General features: G+C 46.4%; 1 protein-coding gene across 1 annotated transcript in view; it reads left to right on the forward strand.

Annotated features, from left to right (window-relative positions):
• LOC146785572 (uncharacterized) overlaps window positions 1–23,804 on the forward strand; it is a 1,291,145-nt gene that overhangs the window by 1,111,043 nt on the left and 156,298 nt on the right. The window contains exon 8 of the mRNA XM_085633472.1: window positions 13,189–13,303. Coding sequence (XP_085489598.1) covers window positions 13,189–13,303 — 115 coding nt within the window. The remainder of the gene's footprint in view (window positions 1–13,188; window positions 13,304–23,804) is intronic.

Genomic DNA, 23,804 nt, shown 5'->3' on the forward strand with positions numbered 1-23,804 from the left:
AAAGTACAGTCTTTCTGCCTCCCCAGGGGGGCAGAAAGCCCACTAGACGCCAGGGATTTTCTTTGGGCAATTTTACTTAGGGTGGGAGCTGCCCAAAACGGGCATGCCAATGCCCCATTCCCTTACCAAAATTCCAGCCTTTCTGCCCCCCCGGGGGGCAGATGGGGTGGTAGCCCCCAATCTGCCTTCCCAGGGGGGCAAAAGCCCACTAGACGCCAGGGATTTATTTTGGGCAATTGGAATTGGGGTGGGGGCTGCCTAAAACGGGCATGCCGATGGCCCCACCCCCCCAGAAAAATTACAGTCTTTCTGCCCCTCCCTCCCCGGGGGCAGAAATCCCACTAGAAACCAGGGATTGTTTTTGTTGTATTCATGTAGGGGTGGAGGCCATTGCCCCTGATCTGCCCCCCAGGGGGGCAGAAAGTCCAATAGGCGCCAGAGATTACGCTGCCCCCACCCCCCCAAAAAATAGCCACAGTCTTTCTGCCCCCCTTGGGGACATGTCGGGGCAAACCCCCCTCCCGATCCCCCCCCCAGGGCAGCAGAAAGCCCACTAGGCACAGACTTTTTTTTAGCAATCTGCCTACCTGTAGATTTTGGCCCTAGCGCAGCCGGCACATAGGGAAACCTAGCAAACCTGTACATTTTTGAAAAACTAGAAACCATGGGGAATCCAGGATGGGGTGACTTGTCTGGCTCTCACCAGGATCTGTTAACCAGAATCCCTTGCAAACCCTAAACTTTGTAAAATAAAACACATTTTCCTCACATTTTTGTGGTGGAAAGTTCTGGAATCTGCGTGGATCCACAAAATTCCACCCACCCTGCATTCCCCAAAGTCTACCGAGAAAAATGGTATCTCACTTATGTGGGTAGGCCTTGTGCCCGCAACAGGAAACTGCCCAAAACGCAACGTGGACACACCACATTTTCACAGTGAAAACTGACCCTTTTCTTGCAGAGTGCCTAGCTGTAGATTATGAACCCTAGCTCTGCCGGCACCTAGGGAAACCTAGCAAACCTATATATTTTGAAAACTAGACACCCAGGGGAATCCAGGATGGGGTGACTTGTCTGGGTCTTACCAGGTTCTGTTACCCAGAATCCCTTGCAAACCTCAAAATGTGTCCAAAAAAACACACTTTCCTCACATTTCTGTGGTGGAAAGTTCTGGAATCTGCGTGGAACCACAAAATTACACCCACCCCGCATTCACCAAAGTCTTCCCGAGGAAAATGGTACCACACTTGTGTGGGTAGGCCTAGTGCCCGCGACAGGCAAGGGCCCAAAACCTATTGAGACGACATCAAAATTACCTATCACAAAACGACCTGGTTTTGCAAGGTGGGGCACATGAGTTTTTGGCCCCGGGCCCGGCGGCCGTCTAGGGAAACCTACCAAACCCAAATATAGCTTGTGTGGGTCCCCCAAAATATCCCCACCCAGAATCCCCTGTAAGACTCAAATCTTGATGAAAAAAATCAATTTTTTCTGACATTTCTGTGTGGGAAAGTTGTAGGATCACCGGGCCGACACAATTTCAATTTCAATTTAAAAAATAGCTTTATTCGAGAATAAACTCATAAAAGCTTTACAAACAACATTAAAAAACTGTTATAAAACATTTAAATCGGTTAAAAAAGAGTTAGAAAAAGTGTAATAAAAAATGTATCACATACATTGTCACATAAAATTTACAGATAAAATATGTACACTCTGATTAATGACCTCCAGTTCATTCATTTATCTAAAAACTTTTGTCTAATGGACCATGACCAGCCAAGAAATTTAGAAGTGGCTATTAGTATAAACAATGAAGAACTAGTACAAATAATTCTTAGTGCCACTACACTGCTGGTCGTACCTAAGTTCTTACACATGGGAGTAAGCCAGATGCGTCTGGGCTCTACATAGGATTTGCATGCAAATAAAAAGTGACCGATTGTTTCGTCATGTGCTCCACAGGATGGGCAAGAACTGTTTGAGGGGCCTCCCCACCTGCCTGTTAGGGATTTAAGAGGGAGATAACCTGCTCTAATCTGGAAAAGCAACTTCCTATCCCTTGGGCTAGTGATAGTGTCCCAGTATGGTTCTAGGCTTGGGAGGAACTTTGCTTGCAGAAATTTTCCAGCCATAGTCTCTTGGTTGATTTCATTCCAAGTCCGTTCTGCCACCTTCTCCCAATAGATCTCTTTAAGTTTAGTCTTTGTTGGAAAAGTGACCACCTCCGGATTTTCCCATAACATGTAGAGGCCTAGTTTGCCCAGCATTTTCCTTAGTTCATTTAGCCATCCTATTTTGTGGTACTCATCTGCATTGATTATATCCTTAAATCCTTCCGCATAGTGTAGGAGTTCGGGTGCAGTCCAAAGTCTACGCCAATACATAATAGGTCTTAATCTTGCTAAGTCAATTAATGCCTTTCTGCCTAGATCATACCTTAATGGCAGCAGGGGGGTGCTCTTGGGAAGACTTGTAATAAGTCAAAAAAACTTATTTTCCGAAGTTTGTAGTTTCCCTAGGTTCTCATAGCCCCATAACTCTGCACCATAAAGTGATGATCCTAAAGCTTTGGCCTCATATACCTGGAGCACAGGTTTTACTGGTTTTGTTAGGGATTTTCTGTGCTCAGAGCCAAGTGCACCAACTATTTGCCTATGCGTTATACTTGCAGTATCTATATGTTTGATCCAACTTAAATCGTTTGAAATGTGGATTCCCAAATATGTAAAAGCATTGACAATCTCTAATGGGCAGTCATTCATAACAATATGAGGTTTACGGCCACGAGGAGGGTTAAAAACCATTGACTTAGTCTTAGACACATTAATTTCTAGTCCGTGGTCCTTACAAAATTGATCAAAGATTATTAAAGCGTGTTGTAGACCACTTGGGGTCTTGGATAAAATCAGAGTGTCGTCGGCGAACATTAAAATCGGTATCTTGGTACCAGCCAGTAACGGGGCATCAACATTCTCAGCCAACATGCGGGAAACAACTCCATTAATATACAGTGTGAACAAAGTGGGGGCCATAGAACATCCTTGAAGTACCCCACGCTTCACTGGAAAGTCAGAGGTTACCTTACCATGCCCTCCCCACTGAATCTTCACGTAATTTGCCTTATGGAGCCTCATTAACATCATTAAAAGCTCTTCAGGGATGCCCAGGTTCTTCAACACTTGCCACAGTTTGGGCCTTGGAACGAGGTCGAAGGCGGCCCGTAAATCTCCAAAGACTGCGTACAGGCTACCCTTCCTTAGTAGCACAGATTCCATTGTAGAAGGGAAAAACGAAAGACCTGATCCATTGTGCTTACAGATTTTCGAAAGCCTGCTTGAAGTGGTGATAAGGCGTTATTTTCCTCGGCCCAGTCCAAAAGTCTGTTGACAACCACCCTACCTATCACCTTTTGGATGGTGTCAATTAGGCTTATGGGCCTATAATTTCCTGGTTGTGATTTGTCTCCTTTCTTATAGATAGGAATTATAATTGCACATTGCCATGACGCCGGTATATTAGTGCCCTGAGCAACCGCATTCAATAGGAGAAGGATGTATTTACACCAGCGCTCCTTGTCGTTGAGGAAAAGGTCCGCCGGCACCCCATCTAGACCCGGGGCTCTACCATTTGAAACTGTACTCAAGGCCATCATAACCTCATTACTGCAGAATAAATTGTCTTTATAAAAAGAAGGTCTATGTTCAGTCATCAAGTTATTGGACTTGGTGTCTGCATACTGCGCTTGAAGTAGTTGATCCAGTCCTCCTGGGATACATTATTATCAGGGGGCTCTGGTGAACCCCCCGTGCCCCATTTGACAATGTTCCAGAATAGTCTAGAGTCATTTTTGTCGCTTGCTTCCTTTAGCTCTCGCCAATGCTGCTCATCCCACAGTTTCTTCGCATTGGCCATGCTTTTTCTGTACGCAGTTCTGGCAAGACGAATAGACACCATATCCCTCTCCCTGATCGCAACTTCTAAGGCTACTCTAGTCTGCCTACACTCAGCATTATACCACTTCACTGGTTTGGCATTTCTTATGTCACCTTTCTTTGCTGGTTTCTGGAAATAGTCCTTAATAGCTATGAAGAGGTTCTCATGGATTTTGGTTGCTTTATCACTCCCTGGATATTTAGGGTTTGATTGTTCAAGAAGTGTTACCGCTTCATCAACCTGGGAATTAATGCTGTTTATAGTTTGCTGGTTAGCCTTAACATGCAACCATTTCAGCCTGCGCATATCATTGGTTGGGACAATTAAAGGGGCATTAACTACCTCACATGCCTCACCCATACTATATGGAGCCCACCATTTGTGTTTAACACATAACGGATTGTGATTGCTTTCTATTCTAGTTTTAACCTCCATATCGATCACTTGTCCCCAAAGCTTTAGACTACATAGAACGTAGTCTATTCGGCTACTGTGTCTCCCGTTGTCAAAAGTGCAAGCCCCCAACCTGTCACTTCTTGTCCTTCCATTTAATGCCCTCAAGCTATTTTCATAGCAAATTGCATTTAAGGAAATGATATCCTCAGACCATCGGGTGACAGGTTTCAGATGTAATTTGGGGACACCCCATTGCCTATCTTCCTCATCTCCAGCCCAGTCATCTTGAATAGCCAAGGGTTCAAAAGTTCTGTTTAAATCACCCGCTACCACAATTCTGTTATCAAGCGAGTGAATTTCTAGGAGGGAAACCAAAGCTGCACAAACTTCTGACCTTCCTCCCCTAGTGCCCCTGGCATAGACATTATAGATGTCAAAGCAACCCTTAGGACCCGAGTCGATTCTAATAAGTTGAATGTCTCTACTTCTAGTGTCAATTACTTTAACAGTAAGCGCTAAACATTGGCGTACCCAAATAGTAAGGCCACCCATTGGACGCCCCTTGACACCTTTTATTGCTGGGATGTAATAATTCAGGAAGCCTTCATTAAAGCATGGCTCACAGAGCCAGGTCTCCTGGAAGATACACACATTGTATGAGTTTACAAAACTTCTCCATTCCTGTGAGTCATGCTTGGAGCCTAACCCCGCTATGTTCCAGGAGACTAGCGTACCATTACCTCCCCATAAATCTTCTGAGATTCCATTAATGGAAGATACAACCGGGATTGCAGACAGACCCAGCTCTTCTACATTGACAGGTATTACTATTGGACTAGTCTCAGAAGTATCCCCGAAGGTTACACCCAGTTCGATATTAGGTTTTGGGGGGTAAACTTCATTCACGTCTGTGGTGTTCTCTATTTCTAAGGTCCCTATTATTTCTATTTGGTCCACGAGCTCCTCAGTGATCCCAATCCCATCAGTTTGGTATATTTGATGTCAATCATTGCAATCCAGTCCTGAGCAGCTTCTCTCGTGAACTCCACCCATGACTCGAGAGGTGAGCTCTTGGAGCTGGGGGCAAGATTTTCTTAACTGGATCTTAGATTGTGCAGGGGCACTAGTCCTGAATTCTAGGGCAAAGAGGTTTTCAGCAAGGGAGGCATGCTTCATTGTAAGTTCTATGGAGTCATATTTGTGATTAGGGGTGCTAATACGTTTTGCCTGCAGGATATCTTCCCTTATCACTGACCGACAACCTCTCACATGACGCAACCAATGGATGGCTTTGTTTGTGAGCGAGTCGGGTTAACTCCCTATTGTCTTTAGCAAGTTTGGGGACACTGGTCATGTAGATTTTATTTGAAGGGTGTCCTTTGTTAGTATCGCTAGTCGCTCTTTTCCCCTGGATGCTAGCAGCTGGTATTTTATTCTTTTCACAAGCTCTAGGCATTACGGTTGTTCCTTCTTTCGTATTTCTTAACTTCTGTTGGGTATTTTGGGCATTAGTTTTGACTCTAGGAGCATTAGATATAAGTGCTTCTTGTGGTCTTGTCTGTATGGCAGGTCTATTCTCACTCGGATCAATCGAGTGTGGTACGATTAAGTCATTACCATTACCCTTAGCTGAGGCTTGATTGTTTTTTCGTTTCAGGGGGAAGCTATCTTGCAGACTTTTTATTGCATTAGGTTGGATTTTTCTTCCTCCCTCGCCCTCACCACTTACTAATATGCTTAGGTTCTTCACTAATGATTTTAGTGACTCTATTTCATCTCGGAGAAGGATGACAAGATTTGTTAAGTTGGATACTTCTTCGCTCACAGCTACTCCCTTTCTACTGCTGTGATTGAGGACAGCGTCCAAGATAGCCATCTCGCCTTCAGCTGGGGTAGTATCTGTTTCTAGTGACATTGATTGATCGGCGGGGGGCACATTATGAATGTCAGCCAGGACTGTGAACCTATTATGACAGGGTATTACAGGGACAACAACCGCTGGTAAAATATCACTGGTCGCGCCTTCCAGTTGCTCCTTGGCTGCATGTTCCTGGTCGTTGTTTTGTATGATCACACAGTCCCTATTTTCAATGTCATTATTGGCCAATGTTTTAGATTTTCTTTTGGCCCGAAACATTGCTGGTATTATTGGTAAAATGTTGTTGGCTTCTTGGGGTTCTTGTGTGTCCCCCTTCTCACTTGGGACCTCCCCGCTACACTGATGCTGATCGGAGTCGATGATCTCCCTACACTCATCGACAAGAACATTAATTCGCTCCAGAACATCCTCGGATGCATGGCTGGCCACTTTTCTAGATTTCTTACCCTTCCTTTTTTTAGGGGGTTTTCCGTCTCCTCCCCCGGCCTCCATAGACTTTCGTTTTCCCATGGCCCAGGTATACGTGCACCTATAGTCAATGTACCTGCACACAAAACTTATGTTTAAGTCTGTCTTACCATGGGCGTAGAGGTGGCGATGTTAGAGATGTGGCCCTGCCCTGCCTCGGTCTGCCCCGGACGGCCACAGACGGCCCGCCCTCTGCCCGGGCTCTGCCCGCACGTGTCCCGCGAGGCGGGAGCGGCTGCTTGTTCTTAACTGCCTCCAGGCAGGAAGTGGGAGGTGGCAGTCGGCGCCCCCGTCCCAGGGGATGCTGGGAGGTGTAGTCCACTTTAACCTTCCCCGCTCGGCGACCGCGTAGTTGGAGCTGCGGCAGCGGGGGAAGGGAAGGAAATATCCGCGTTCCTGCAAGGACTTGCCTAGTCCCTTTGGCGGTGAGTTTTGGCCAGGAAATGTCCTCCCACCCAGCGTTCCCTCAGGTCTCCCGATAAAAATGGTACCTCACTTTTGTGGGTAGGCATAGTGGCTACAACAGGAAATGGCCCAAATAGTACTGTGGAGACTTCAAAATTACCTATAACAAAACTACCTAGTTTGAGGGGGGGCACCTGGGGTTTTGGCCCTGGGCTCGCTGCCATCTAGGGAAACCTACCAAACCAACACATTTCTGAAAACTAGACACCCTGGGGAGTCCAATGAGGTATGGCTTGCATGGATCCCCTAACGTTTCCCTACCCAGAATGCCCTGCAAACCTCAAATTTAGCTGAAAAAAACACATTTTCCACATATGTTTGCATGGAAGCACCGTGGCGGCACAAATGTTCTACCTCACAGCATTCTCCTTAGTGTCCCGAGTAAAATGATACCTTACTTATGTGGGTGTCCAATGCAGAATTGGCTAAAAACGTATTTTAAAGAAATGAAGCACCTAGAAATCTCGGTGCTATACCCTTATTCCCTATGTTTTGGGCTCTTCCCAGTCACAGGCCCTTGCCCCTTCCACACAAGTGATGCATCATTTTACTCGGGAGGGGAATGCTATGGAGTAGGACACTTGTGCCGGCATGGTGATTCCACCCAAAAATATATGGGAAATGTGGGTTTTTTCAGCTAAATTTGAGGTTTGCAGGGCATTCTGGGTAGGAAAACGTTGGGGGATCCACGCAAGCCATTACTCGCTGAACTCCCCCGGGTGTCTAGTTTTCAGAAATGTGTGGGTTTGGTAGTTACCCAAGATGACCGCCGAGCCCGGAGCCAAAAACCCAGGTGACACCCCCCTGCAAAACCAGGTTGTTTTGTGATAGGTCATTTTGATGTCTCCTCAATACGTTTTGGACCCTTGCCTGTCGCGGGTACTTGACCCACCCACGCGAGTGAGGTATCATTTTTATCGGGAGCCCTAGGGGAAAGCTGGGTGGTAGGAAATTTGTGGATCCATGTAGATTCCACAACTTTCCCACACACAAATGTGAGAAAAAAGTGATTTTTTCAGCTAAATTTGAGGTTTGCTGGGCATTCTGGGTAGGAAAACGTTAGGGGATCCACACAACCGATACCTCGCTGGACTGCCCCTGTGTCTAATTTTCAGAAATGTGTGGGTTTGGTAGTTTCCCAAGATGGCCGCGAGCCCGGGGTCAAAAACCCAGGTGACCCCCCTTGCAAAACCAGGTTGTTTTGTGATAGGTAATTTTCATTTGTCTCCTCAATGCGTTATGGGCCCTTGCCTGTCACGGGTACTTGACCCACCCACGCGAGTGATGTATCATTTTTATCAGGAGACCTAGGAGAACGCTGGGTGGTAGGAAATTTGTGTATCCACGTAGATTCCAGAACTTTCCCACACAGAAATTTGAGAAAAAAAGTGTTTTTTTCAGCTAAATTTGAGGTTTGCAGGGGATTCTGGGAAGGAAAACATTGGGGAATCCACGCAAGCCATACCTTCCTGAACTCCGCTGAATGTCTAGTTTTCAGAAATGTGTGGGTTTGATAGGTTTCCGGCGATGGCCGCCGAGCCCGGGGCCAAAAACCCAGGTGGCTCCTATTGCAAAACCAGGTTGTTTTGTGATAGGTAATTTTGATGTCTCCTCAATACGTTCTGGGCTCTTGTCTGTCGCGGGTACTTGACCCATCCATGCGAGTGAGGTACCATTTTTATCGGGAGACCTGGGGCAATGCTGGATGGTAGGAAATGTGTGGATCTACTTAGATTCCAATACTTTCCCACACAGAAATTTGAGACAAAATGTCCGCCAAGCCCGGGACCGAAAACTCATGTGACCCCCCTTGCAAAACCAGGTCATTTTCCGATACATAGGGGGCATCTGAGTTTTTGGTCCCGGGGTTGGCAGCCATCTAGAGAAGCCTACCAAACCCACACATTTTGAAAACTAGAAACCCAGAGGAGTCCAGGGAGGTATGGCTTGCATGGGTCCCCAAAATTTTGAGGTTTGCAAGGGATTCTGGGTAACAGAACCTGGTGAGAGCCAGACAAGTCACCCCATCCTGCATTCCCCTGGGTGTCTAGTTTTAAAAAATTTATAGGTTTGCTAGGTTTCCCTAGGTGCCTGCAGAGCTAGGGTTCAAAAACTACAGCTAGGCACTTTGCCAAAAAAGGGTCATTTTTCACTGTGAAATTGTGGTGTGTCCACATTGCGTTTTGCGCGTTTCCTGTGGCGGGCACTAGGCCTACCCACACAAATGCGGTACCATTTTCCTCGGAAGACATTGGGGAATGCGGGGTATGTGGAATTTTGTGGATCCACGCAGATTCCAGAACTTTCCACTACAGAAATGTGAAGAAAATGTGTTTTTTTGGACCAACTTTGAGGTTTGCAAGGGATTCTGGGTAACAGAACCTGGTGAGAGCCAGTCAAGTCACCTCATCCTGGATTTCCGTGGGTGTCTAGTTTTTAGAAATGTATAGGTTTGCTAGATTTTCCTAGGTGCCGGCAGAGCTAGGGTTCAAAATCTACAGCTAGGCACGTTGCAAAAAAAGGGTCAGTTTTCACTGTGAAAATGTGGTGTCCACGTTGAGTTTTGGGCCGTTCCTGTCACGGGCAAGAGTCCTACCCACACAAGTGAGGTACTATTTTTCTCAGAAGACTTTGCGGAATGCAGAGTGCCTGGAATATTGTGGATCCACGCCGATTCCAGAATTTTCCACCACAGAAATGTAAGGAAAATATGTTTTTGGGAGAGAAATTTTGAGGTTTGCCAGGGATTCTGGGTAACAGAACCTGGTGAGAGCCGGACAATTCACCCCATCCTGGATTCCCCTGGGTGTCTATTTTTGAAAAATGTATAGATTTGCTAGGTTTCCTTAGGTGCCAGCAGAGCTAAGGTTCAAAATCTACAGCTAGGCACTTTGCAAAAAAGGGTCAGTTTTCACTGTAAAAATGTGGTGTGTCCACGTTGCGATTTGGCCCGTTTCCTGTCGCGGGCACTAGGCCTACCCACACAAGTGAGGTACCATTTTTCTCTGAAAACTTTGGGAATGCGGGGTGGGTTGAATTTTGTGGATCCACGCAGATTCCAGAATTTTCCACCACAGAAATGTAAGGAAAATATGTTTTTGGGGGAGAAATTTTGAGGTTTGCCAGGGATTCTGGGTAACAGAATCTGGTGAGAGCCAGTCAAGTCACCCCATCCTGGATTTCCCTGGGTGTCTAGTTTTCAGAAATGTATAGGTTTGCTAGGTGTCCCTAAGTGTCGTCAGAGCTAGGGTTCAAAACCTACAGCTAGGCACTTTGCAAAAAAAGGGTACGTTTTCACAGTGAAAATGTGGTGTCCACATTGAGTTTTGGGCCGTTCCTGTCGTAGGCACTAGTCCTACCAACACAAGTGAGGTACTATTTTTCTTGGAAGACTTTGCGGAATGCAGGGTGCCTGGAATTTTGTGGATCCATGCCAATTCAAGAATTTTCCACCACAGAAATGTCAGGAAAATATGTTTTTGGGGGAGAAATTTTGAGGTGTGCCAGGAATTCTGGGTAACAGAACCTGGTGAGAGCCAGACAATTCACCCCATCCTGGATTCCCCTGGGTGTCTATCTTTGAAAAATGTATAGATTTGCGAGGTTTCCTTAGGTGCCGGCAGAGCTAAGGTTCAAAATCTACAGCTAGGCACTTTGCAAAAAAGGGTCAGTTTTCACTGTAAAAATGTGGTGTGGCCACGTTGCGTTTTGGCCCGTTTCCTGTCGCGGGCACTAGGCCTACCCACACAAGTGAGGTACCATTTTTCTCGGAAAACTTTGGGAATGCGGGGTGGGTAGAATTTTGTGGATCTATGCAGATTCCAGAACTTTCCACCACAGAAATGTGAGGAAAATTAGGTTTTTTTGACAGATTTTGAGGTTTGCAAGGGATTATGGGTAACATAACCTGGTGAGAGCCAGTCAAGTCACCCATCCTGGATTTCCCTGGGTGTCTAGCTTTCAGAAATGTATAGGTTTGCTAGGTGTCCCTAAGTGTCGTCAGAGCTAGGGTTCAAAACCTACAGCTAGGCACTTTGCAAAAAAAGGGTAAGTTTTCACGGTGAAAATGTGGTGTCCACATTGAGTTTTGGGCCGTTCCTGTCGTAGGCACTAGTCCTACCCACACAAGTAAGGTACTATTTTTCTTGGAAGACTTTGGAGAATGCTGGGTGTGTGGAACTTTGTGGATCCACGCAGATTCCAGAATTTTCCACCACAGAAATATGAGGAAAATATGTTTTTTGGGGACAAATTTTGAGGTTTGCCAGGGATTCTGGGTAACAGAACCTGGTGAGAGCCAGATAATTCACACCATCCTGGATTCCCCTGGGTGTCTATTTTTGAAAAATGTATAGGTTTGCTAGGTTTCCTCAGGTGCCGGCAGAGCTAGGGCTCAAAATCTACAGCTACGCACTTTGCAAAAAAAGGGTCAGTTTTCACTGTAACAATAAAGTGTGTCCACGTTGCATTTTGAGCCGTTTCCTGTCGCGGGCACTAGGCCTACCCACACAAGTGAGGTACCATTTTTATTGGAAGACTTAGGGTAACACAGAATTGTAGAGCAACTATTATTACCTATTGACTTTCTATACATTTCTGCCTTCCAAATGAAAGACAATGTGTAAAAAAGAAGTCACTTTGAAAAATGTCCTTTAATTCTCATGCTAGTATGGGTACTCACAATTTCGGAAATGTGCAAATATCTACTGTTTCTAAACTCTATATTTTGTTCCAATTTAAAAAATACATAGGAGTCTTTCATACCGATTTTTCCATGTTTATATTATCCCAAATTAATTGCTATATACCCGGTACATAATAAAAAACCATTGCAAGACGCTGCTCAATTATTGGCTCTGGGTTTGTCGGGTTCTTGGTGAACCTACAAGTCCTATATATCCCCACAACCAGAAAGGTCCAGTGGATGTGACAGTATATTGCTTTCAAACAGCTGTTATAATTAGAAGAAGCTACAGGTGAAAACGTTGGCACAAATGGCAGTTTTTTTCAACTCATTTTCAATTTTTTGCTATATTCAACTGTTAGTTTCTATAAAGAAACCTTGAAGGATCTACATAAATGACCCCTTGCTGAATTCAGAATTTTGTCTTTTCTAAAATGTATAGCTTTCCAGGATCCAATATTGCTTTCATACCCATTTCTACCATTAACTGGAAAAAAGTTGAAAGCACAAACAATTGCAAAATTAGGCTATGTCCCAGTAAAATGCCAAAACTGTGTACAAAATGTTGGTTTTCTGACAAAAGTCTGCATGTCCCTAAAAGCTGGGAAAATTGTGATTTCAGCCCCACAAATCCTTTGTTGATACCATTTGCAGGGGAAAAAACAGACGCTTTGATTTGCAGCACTTTTCTCCCATTTTTCCTAAAAAACTCAAAATGTAGCTGTATTTTGGCAAATTTCTGGGTCCCCTCCAGCGGAATCCACAAAACCTGGGTAGCTTTAGTATCCCTATGATGCTAGAAGAAAAGGACGCAAATTTGGCGTGGATACCTTATGTGGTCAAAAAGGTAAAGGGGCCTAATCGCGAACTACCCCAAACAGCCAAAAAAAAGCCTTAGCGGGAGGGGGGGGGGGGTGGGGGGGGGGAGGCCTAGCAGCAAAGGGGTTAAAAGTCCTAAATACTTTTCTTCCACTGCAATCAGTTACATTTAATTTCTCCACCTAGGCGTATGAGCCCCGGCATGACCTCCATCTCAACCTTCCTCAGGAATTACTGTGCACTATGCAAGCCTAGAGCAATTGGTACATATGACCAAATATAATGACTTAGCTCAGCTTCTTATGAACTTTATCTGAATTACTTTATGACCTGTCTGTGGCAAGCACTTAAAAGGAGAAACATCAATTCTAAAAATACCTTGTCATAGTTGATAATTCATGATGTTCTGTATTTTATTCTGGTACTAGGAAAGGAGTGTGTCATATTATTAAAAATGACCTTTTTATAGCCTACAATTTGGTAGATTACAGCTATGTGTATGTCCATTTTGAGCCATAAAACATTATTTTTCCATTTTTAGGCGATCTCTTGATTCACAAGCATTACAAAAATATGGACTTTTCATCTCAAGAACCCAGCCGCCAGTCTCCTTTCTCGTTCAGTGCCAAAGGGATCATATAAAGAAACAAGAAGAGGTATTGTACTATGCAGATCTCCTTTAGAATATATTTACAGTGTTTTACAATAAATGTATCTAATCGTATGAGAACTTACATATTTTACTGCTGGCATTTCGTCTTTCTGATCAGGAAACTTACTTTGATTGGATGGGCTCCTTACTAGTGTTTGGGAGTTGCTGCTTCAATAATACAATATAAGTTCATTGTAAATAACATGAAGGGTTTTATTTTGATATACCAAGAAGAACACTTCCTAGAGAAAATATATCAATAGCAGACTCTAGCCTATTGAAGTCATACCGAATGCAATGCCACAGATTATTCTTAAAATATGCATTTTCTCTAGTGTGTTAAACATTAAGGTCTGCTGTATTCAAGGGTTTTATCAATATCAATTTTGGGCCAAATTCACAAACAGAAACTGAGACGAAAGTCTAACTTTTATGTCTTTTGGTATTTACAAAGGGCATTTGTGAGTAGTAAAGTTAGACTTTTGTCTAGGTTTAACTGAGACCCAAACTTATGTTGAACTGAGACAAAAGTCTAACATCTGATAGAGAGTTCTAGCTGCATATTCCTTACCTTTGAATTTCCCAGGCGTCAGGCTGGATCCGGAAACATTTGCTGAACAATACCCCTTGAGAGAGACATTGGCTCCATTTGGCTCTGCGTGATGTTGTCGAAATCGGTAGCTGTTATGATGTCGCAGTGCCTATATAGGCACCACTCAGCGCGTGGATGTCAGTTCTTTTCTTTCCGTGCCAATCCAAGAAGAGCTACCCCTCTGCTGCTTTTTGGCAGGTATTTTCTTGACTTTTGTCAATATTTTTTATTCGACTTCGTGTGCGAGGGATGTCTTTGAGAAAGACAGGTTTCAAACCATGCGGGACTTGTTACCGCATGATATCGGTCACGATCCCCACCGCGTATGTCTGTGGTGTCTTGAAAGCGACCATGATACGAGGTCGTGTTCAGACTGTCTGGCGATGGCCCCGAAGCCCTTGAGGGAGCGAGCAATGAAGTTGCTTGCGGCCCGTAGTCGACACCGTCAAGCGAGACTCCGAGGAGGTCACAGTCCCGTTCAAAGAAGAGGAGGTCGCGGGACCGCCCTAAGTCCTCTTCCTCCCATTCAAGGTCCTCTGGACACTTGGGGAAGAGGCACAAGAAGAAGAAGACCAAGTGGACTTCGACTTCACCTCAACTGGCGTCTGTTGTTAAGAAAGGTAAGGAGCACCGACGTAGTAGCCACTGACGTAGTAGGTAGAGTCGACTTCGCGCCTTCCACCCTTTCTGCCCTTTCCGGAAGCGGGAATGACTCCTGCTCAAATGAGAGAGTTTTACAAGGCCATGTGCCACGTATTTGAGCGGATCGACCACGTTGGTGAGCCCTCAGGCCCCGCGGGGTCCGATGGGACCCCATCAGGTTCGACACCACCAGCTCCAGCCACGGCACCTCAGAGATCCAATCCCGGATCTGGATCGATGCCGGTCGAACCAATGTGATCTTTCCCGGCGACGAATCGGAAGTATGTATGGCATATTTGTATAGCGCATACTGTCACCCGAAGGGTATCCTGGCGCTTTAGACAATTATACCAACACCACACATAGCAGTCAGGTGAAATTAAGCAGACCTAGGGAAGAGAAACGTTTTTAATTCTTTCTTAAAAGAGGGAAACTCCCCAGAGCTTCTCAACAATAAAGGGAGAGAATTCCAATGTTTGGCCGCCACGAAACCAAAGGCTCGGCCGCCCATACGAGCCCTCAATACCTTTGGGACTACCACAAGATGTGCTGACAGTGACCTAAGGGAGCGAGTGGGCACATACCACTGGAACAGCTCCTGCAATGGAGCAGGTCCTTGCCCATGAAGTCCCTTAAACACCAAACAAAGCGCCTTAAAGATGACTCGCTGTGAAACTGGTAGCCAATGGAGATCGGCTAGCGCCGTAGATGAAGAGTCAGATCGACGACGGGACAGGGCTAGCTTGGCTGCCATATTCTGCACACGTTGTAGCTTGGCCAGCAATTTATTTGGAGCTCCCAGAAGTAGTGCGTTGCAGTAGTCTAACCTACTCAAGATGGTACCGCGAACCACTTCTGGGCGAACGTGGGCCGGCAGCAGCGGAAGAATCTTCCATAGCATGCGTAGCAGCATCATGCAGGTTGACACGGTTTTATTTACAAAAAGATCCATTTGAAGATCAGGCCCAAACACAACGCCCAGGTTCCTGGCAGATACTGCTGCAGAAGGAACTTCCTGGAAGGAGGCAGGCCAAAAATCAGGAGGCAGTGGCCGAGGGATGTGGTCCAGTGAGCAGTGTAGAACCTCTGTTTTAGAGCTGTTAAACTGCAGAGAATTCTGCCTCACCCAGTCCGCAGTTGACGCCATACATTGATGGAAAGTCTCCAGCGACACCGCGTCTTTGCCCTCGATGGAAAAGATGAGCTGCGTATCATCGGCATAGTTAATAACCGAGATGCCAAATGATTTAACCAAGCTCACCAGAGGGCGAAGATAAAGATTAAACAGTATAGGGCTGATGGCAGACCCTTGCGGTACGCCCTGCTCAACTGTTTTAATCTCTGACTGGAATGGTGGCAAGGCCACTACCTGGCGTCTGTCTCCCAAATAAGAAAACAGCCAATCGCGAGCCGAACCCTTCACCCCTGCATCCTCAAGTCTTTTGACCAAGATGTCATGGTTGACCGTGTCAAAAGCGGCCGACATGTCGGTCTGTGCCTATAACGTCGCTGATGCTCATCGGTGGCGCAAGCCCCATCCTCTTCACCAACAACACGGAGCCAGAACAGCGTCAATCTATGCCGATTCCGACGTCAACAGAACCCAGGGGTTCTATGCCTTCGCCTGAGCCCTTTGTGGACGTGCTGGAGAGGAATGGGAGGAGCCTGGAGACCCTCTTGAGAACCAGGATGTCTCTGAGGAGACAATGGACTGGTATGGGGAAGTTGGGGAAGCCAGGGGTCTGGATACTTCCCCAGACACTGGCATGCTCTCTCCACCTACAGTTGCTACGGAGGAGGGGGCATCCTATGCCATGGTGGTTAAGAGGGCAGCTGAGGTTCTAGGACTGGAGCTGCCCTCAGTGCAGGTCAGGACTATTCTCCAGACCAAAGTGCTTCAGCCTGGGACTTCCACTTCTAAACCCCTATTGCCCTTTAATGAGGCCCTTACCGACGTTCTTCTAGGAACATGGTCCGAGCCTAGCATAAGGGCTCCTGTGAATAGAACGATTGCACGCCGCCATCGTCTAGCTCTGGGTGACCCAAAGTTCGTCAGCCAACACCCCACCCCTGAAAGTTTGGTGGTGCAGGCCTCTATGTTCCAAGGTGCATACCCTTCCGCCCCTCTGGATAGGGAATCCAAGAGACTGGACTCATTTGGGAAGAAGATGTTTTCTTCCTCCAGTCTGGCATTGCGGTCAGTGAATACCACATGCTTATTGGGCCATTTCTCCAACTCGCTTTGGGAGACGGTTGTGCCGGGGCTGCCATAGGTCCCGGAGGAGGCCCAGGCTTTGCTCTCCCAAGCTGTCAAGGACGGGAGAGGTGCAGCTAAATTCACTATACGGTGTGGTATAAACACAACCGATTCGCTGGGCAGATTGATTTCAATGACGGTGGCCCTGAGACGCCACGCGTGGCTTCATACAACTGGCTTCTCGGGGGATGTTAAAGCCAATTTGATGGAACCCGCCTTTTTGGGGAAAAGGCAGACTCGGCCCTGGCCAGGTTCAAGGAAAATCGAGCTACAGCCAGATCCTTGGACCTCTCCACCACTCTTCGTGGCCAATCTTCCTTTCGCCTCTTTTGTGGCAAACAGAGGGGTTTCCAGCCGCGTCATCCCTATCCTAGCCACCGTCCTGCGCAGAATACCCAAACCGTGTGTGGACGTGGACGCGGTTCATTCCGTCCTCGGAAAGGAGGCCAGAAGTCGTCTACCACACTGCCCCTATTAGCTGCAGCCTTCAGCACTCCTAGGCTGATTCTGCAGGACCACACTACTCCAGTGGGTGGGTGTCCTCATCATCATCTCCCCCGCTGAAGATCTATAACAACAGACAAGTGGGTCTTGCAAATCATCCAGGAGGGCTATTCTCTTCTCTCCTTTCCTTTCTTTTCCTTCTCCTATTCCGCCAAGTCAGGAACGGCTGGCGGAGGATCATTTAAAGTTGTTCCAAGAGGAAGTTGCAGCTCTTTTGGCCAAAGGATCTATAGAGAAGTTCCCATTTTCAGAAGTAGGCAGTGGCTGTTATTCTTGCTGCTTTCTGATTCCGAACAAGAACAAGGGGCTATTGCCCATTTTGAATCTTCAGACCGTCAATCTCTTCCACAAAAAGGAGAAATTCGAAATGCTTACTTTGGCTCAGGTCTAGACCAATGAGACTGAATGGTAGCGTTGGACCTGCAGGATGTGTATTTTCACATTCCCTTCCTGCCAGGCCACAGGTGTTACCTGCGGTTCAAGGTAGGCTGTGAGCACTTTCAGTTTACTGTGCTCCCTTTCGGTCTTACCAATGCCCCTCGGGTGTTCACCAAGGTGATGGTGGTGGTTGCAGCTCATCTGCGCAGGTTAGGGGTGTCCGTCTTTCCCTACCTCGACAATGGCTGTTAAAGGCAGCTTCACCCCAGGCAGTCGTCTCCCACCTTCAGACTTCAGTGAACCTTCTGCATTCACTGGGATTCTCTTTGAACGTGCCAAAGTCACATCTGACTCCTTCTCAGACGCTCCTTTTCATCAGAGCTGTTCTGGACACAGTGCTGTTTCGGGCTTATCATCCCGAGCAGCGAGTCCAGGATATTTAGGTTATGATTCCGATGTTTCAGCCTCTATCCTGGAATTCGGTGAGGTTGACTCTGAAGCTGTTGGGTCTCATGGCCTCCTGCATCCTGTTGGTAAGACATGCAAGATGGCGTATGCGGGTACAGCTTTGGGGAAATCTCACCGACTTGGTTCATATCTCGGAAGGAACTGTGAAGGATCTGCAGTGGTGGTTAATGAACCACGATTGGGTCAATGGCAGACCTCTCCCCCTTCCCCAACCAGATTTCAATGTTGTGATGAATGCGTCACTTCTGGGATGAGGCAGCCACATGGGAGAGGTGGAGAAAAGGGGTCACTGGTCTCCGGCGGAAACAGGGCTCCACATAAACTTGTTGGAGCTCCCAGCGATTCAGGTTGGCATTGAAAGCATTTCTTCCCTCTGTCAAGGGGGAACTGGTGCAGATGTTCGCGGACAATACCATCACCATGTGGTACTGCAACAAGCAGGGCAGGGTGGGGTCGTGGACCCTTTGTCGAGAGTCCCTGCGTCTCTGGACATGGCTGGAACAGCAGGGCATATCCCTGGTGGTTCAACACTTGGCAGGTTCTCTGAATGCCAGGGCGGACGATCTCAGCCATAGATGCCTTCTGGATCACAAATTGTGTCTCTAGTCAGAGGTGGCACAAGGTCTCTTTCAGCAGTGGGGAGAACATTGGTAAGATCTGTTTGCCTCCAAAGAGAACGCGCAATGTCAGCAGTACTGTGCGTTGGAGTTTCCAAGGCGGCTATTATCAGCGATGCGTTTCGTCGCGAGTGGAGCTCAACCCTGTTGTACGCCTTTCCACCCATACCACGCCTGCCCAGGGTCCTGATGAAGATCAGGAGCGAAAGAGCCCAAGTCATTCTTGTGACACCAGACTGGGAAAGGAGAGTCTGATATCCAGAGCTTCTGAGCATGAGTGTTGATCTTCCAATCAGGCTGCCCCTTCGGGAGAATCTTCTGTCTCAGCAGCAGGGGAGGGTTCTCCACCCGAACCTGTCAACTCTGCGCCTCCATGCATGGAGACTGAACGGCGACAGCTGATAACTTTTGACCTTCCTCCCGATGTCTGTAAAGTTATTCTGGCGGCCAGGCGGCCCTCCATTAGGACGGTATATGCTTGCCATTGGCACACTTTTTTATTATACTGTACAGAAAGATCAATTGACCCTCTTTCTGCTCCTCTGTCTACTGTCCTTTTGTTCATTCTTACACTTGCCCAGCAGGGCTCTGCCTTGGGAACTCTAAAGGATTACCTTTCTGCTCTATCTGCTTTATTTGCGGCTGCCCGACCAGACTTCCCGCTTTAAATCTCCTATTGTGAATAGATTTTTAAAAGGGTTGGTGTATTTATTTCCACCTACACCCTTTGTTATACCACAATGGGACCTTAATTTGGTCCTCACTAATCTGATGTCCGCTCCTTTTGAGCCTTTGCACAATTGTCCTCTCCGGCTGTTGATCATCAAGACAGCCTTCTTAGTAGCGTTTACATCCTGCCGGAGGTTAAGTGGATTGCAGGTGTAATCCAGCTCGCCTCCTTATCTTATGTCCTTTCTGGACATGGTGGTGCTTCGTACCAGGGCATCATTCTTACCAAAGGTGAAAGTAATGTCATTGGAAGATAGAGACTTGCAGAATACTAGAGGTTTATACCTTCAGGAACAGGGGAAAGTCTAGAAGGGTGTCTTCTGGGTGCCCTGGTCCCACCAAGGAAACCAAATTACTTTTCTTGAGGTCTGTGGGGGGAGCCCCAAGGCTCCTGAGGTCCCTGCCGGCTTCCGGCCACCTGCAGGAGCTGACATTACTTTGACAGAGATGGAGCTGCTGAACATACATCTCCCTCACTGTCAAAGCAATTCTGCTTCACTTACAGCATTCTTAATGCTCTTGCTTGATGGAAGCAGAGCACGGTTTGCTATGCCTTAGCGCTCCCGCCAAGCCTTAGCATATATATACAAAAAAGAAGCAGAGAACTCTGGGTAGTTCTCAAGTTTAGGTGGAAAGCAGCTCCTGTATAGAGCACCCTCAACACCAGCGACAATCTTGATCTGCTCACCTCAAATGTCTGCTTTTTTATCAAAGTCTTTAAGCATAGGAGTAGCACAGTGCCATCCATGCCAAGATACAAAGAGACAAAGTCTTTTGCCATTTCTACAGCAAAGGCTTTAATTGCTGTCCATGCCGGACTGTAAAATGACAAAAGCCATTTACCACTCCAGGCACAGTATTACAGCTTTGAATTGGTAAAGTACCAACCAAAACAACCTGAAATGAGTAAAAGCAACCCCTGACACAGTGTTTCGCTCTACTTAGAGCTCTTCAGAGAGGTATAGCTTGGTCCAGATACAAAGGAGCACCCAGTATAAGTCAAAACAATAACCTTTCAAGCATAGAGTGATGCATACATTTTGCAAAAAAGAAGCAGAAAACTCAGGGTAGTTCTCAAGTTTAGGTGGAAAGCAGCTCATGTATAGAGCACCCTCAACACGAGCAACACACTAGATCTGCTCACCTCAAATGTCTGCTTTTCTATCAAAGTCTTTGAGCATAGGATCAGCACAGTTCTATCCACTCCGAGATAGAAAGAGACAAAGTATTTTGCCATTTCTACAGCAAAGTCTTTAAGAATAGGACTAGCACAGTGCTGTCCATGCCGAGCTGTAAAATGACAAAAGCCATTTACCACTCTAGGCACAGTATTAAGCTTCGAATTGGTAAAATACCAACCAGGCCAACCTGAAATGAGTAAAAGCAAGACCTGACACAGTGTTTTGCTCTACTTAAAGCTCTTCAGAGAGGTATAGTTTTGTCCAGACGTAGGGGAGCATCCAGTAGAAGTTAAACAAATACACTTTCAGGCATAGAGTGACGCATAAATTATGCAAAAAAAGAAGCAGAGGACTCTGGGTAGTTATCAAGTTTAAGTGCAAAGCAGCTCCTTAATAGAGCATCCTCAACACCGGCGACACTCTTGATCTGCTCACCTTAAATGTCTGCTTTTCTATCAAAGTCTTTAAGCATAGGATTAGCACAGTGTCATCCAAGCCGAGATACAAAGAGACAAAGTCTTTTGCCATTTCTTCAGCAAAGTCTTGAAGCATAGGACTAGCACAGTGCTGTCCATGCCGGGCTGTAAAATGACAAAAGCCATTTACCACTCTAGGCACAGTATTAAGCTTCGAATTGGTAAAATACCAACCAGGCCAACCTGAAATGAGTAAAAGCAAGACCTGACACAGTGTTTTGCTCTACTTAAAGCTCTTCAGAGAGGTATAGTTTTGTCCAGACGTAGGGGAGCATCCAGTAGAAGTTAAACAAATACACTTTCAGGCATAGAGTGACGCATAAATTATGCAAAAAAAGAAGCAGAGGACTCTGGGTAGTTATCAAGTTTAAGTGCAAAGCAGCTCCTTAATAGAGCATCCTCAACACCGGCGACACTCTTGATCTGCTCACCTTAAATGTCTGCTTTTCTATCAAAGTCTTTAAGCATAGGATTAGCACAGTGTCATCCAAGTCGAGATACAAAGAGACAAAGTCTTTTGCCATTTCTTCAGCAAAGTCTTCAAGCATAGGACTAGCACAGTGCTGTCCATGCCGGGCTGTAAAATGACAAAAGCCATTTACCACTCTAGGCACAGTATTACAGCTATGAATTGGTAAAATACCAACCAAGCAAACCTGATATGAGTAAAAGCAACCATTGACACAGGTTATATTTAGGCTCATATTTTACTCATACAAAACCAGTGAAAATCAGCAGTTATAGTGACCTGAGCTAACTAACTGATGCCCCTACAATGCACTGCTTATGAACTCACATATTACATCACTCATGACATGTTCAGTGACATTACTGGTGAAATATCAAATGACATCAACCACAGAACTAATCACAAACCCACTCATATCCCATACAATCTCTCATGCGCCCACTCACACACACCCACACACACTCATACATATAGCAAGTAGGTAGTTATAGTTAGGACCCAGTTTCCATAGGAAAAGCATTTTTTCTTTTGCCAATATGTTTGCCGCCTTTTGATGAATCTTCGTGAAAATTTCAAAACTAATGGGGCACTCCAGTCAGCTCATGTCTTGAAAGTTTCTGGGTGATTCGTCAAGCGGGGGCCGAGAAAAAAGAATTGTCCCAAAACACGATTTTTCCATGGTAATTTTAATATGAAACTTTAGACAAAGCTACAGCCCAAACTACTGAACGGAATTACACCACATTTGGCAAAAAGGTAGCTCTTGGTTCAGAAAACATTCTTTTTTTAAAATGGTGTAAATCCATTCAGTAGTTCTCTGAGAAATTCATAAATAAAAAAATAATGATATCTGGTGGATCTGCGAACCCTTCCGATCACGAGCTGACTTCTAATTGGCAGCCAACACTTCAAACCAGAAAGTGTTGGCAGCCATCTTGTGACTCGGTTGAACTGAGTAGCAAGCAAAAAGGTAGAAAAACAATCATTAAAGGGGGCAGGGTAGAAACACCCTGACCCCCTAGGCCTGGTCAGGGTGTCCAGACGAACTCCCAGGGCCAAAAAAACATATTTTTTATATTTTCAGCAGGAATTGCGTACATTGCACGAATCCCACCGAAAAAAATAAAGAAGCGCGGTCTTCTGCACTTTTTTTAAGCCCCCGGGTAGGCCAGGTCCCTCGGGCAATGTATAATTGTTATGCGGGGGTACGTGGCCACCGCTGCCCAAGGGGCCGCGACCTCCCTGGGGCTGGGGACGGCCAACTCCCCTGGACATCACTTTTATTGTGAGAAAGGGGGCCTCTTGGGCCCCCCCAAGCCCTGGGGACCACCCCCAGGGCTAAAATTCAAATAAAGTAGTGTGGGTGGAGCTCCTGCTCCTCCCCACACTGCCCTGGGGCAAACTTAAATTAAGGGTGGGGGTCCATTGCAGACCCCTTGCTCCAGGGACCACCACCTCCCCAGTGCTTTAGTCATGCAGTGAGAGGGGCCACGCGGCCCTCCTCCAGGAGCCTTCCTTGGCCCTGGGGACTGCCACCCCCCAGAGCCGGCTCCAGCAATGTCCCGGGGTGCCCAACCCCGGGACATTGCATTTTGCTATGGCAGCGCAGGAGCACTGCTCCCCCCCTGCCATCGCAAATACTGTTTCGGTTCATGAAAGCGAGAGCAGGAAACCTGCTCTCACTTCCATGAGGCGAGAGCAGAATTGCTTTTGGGCAAGGGGAGCTGCATGTCAGCAGCTCCCTTTGCCCAAAAGCAATGCCTGCTCCTGCCAGAGGCAGGGAGACGACAGGGACTGCAGGGACTGCAGGGGCCTTGGGGCTCCCCCCGCAGTCCGAACAAAGAGGCCATCCCCCGGGGGATGTTCAAAACCATGGCCCTTACCATCATCCAGTATTGTTTATGTACTTCATTATTTAAAGACCAAATGAATGCAAATCCCTGTTGATGCATATGATTAAGGCTCATGTTGAGCTGAAACGCGTTATGCTGGTACTACTGCCATTATTAAAGAACTGTCACTACGGATTGGTTGGTGGGTCTGTTTTGCATCTCTTTGAACAAGGAGTATGTGTTTCAGTGCAATATATATATATATATATATATTCCCTGAAAAAAAACATAGGTTTCAGAGATGTTATAGTTAGAAATTAGCATTTAAAAAAGCTTTGAAATTCACTGAAAAAACATTAG

Source organism: Triturus cristatus, chromosome 11, assembly GCF_964204655.1.
Source record: "Triturus cristatus chromosome 11, aTriCri1.1, whole genome shotgun sequence".
In the NCBI taxonomy this organism is placed as follows: Eukaryota; Metazoa; Chordata; class Amphibia; order Caudata; family Salamandridae; genus Triturus; species Triturus cristatus.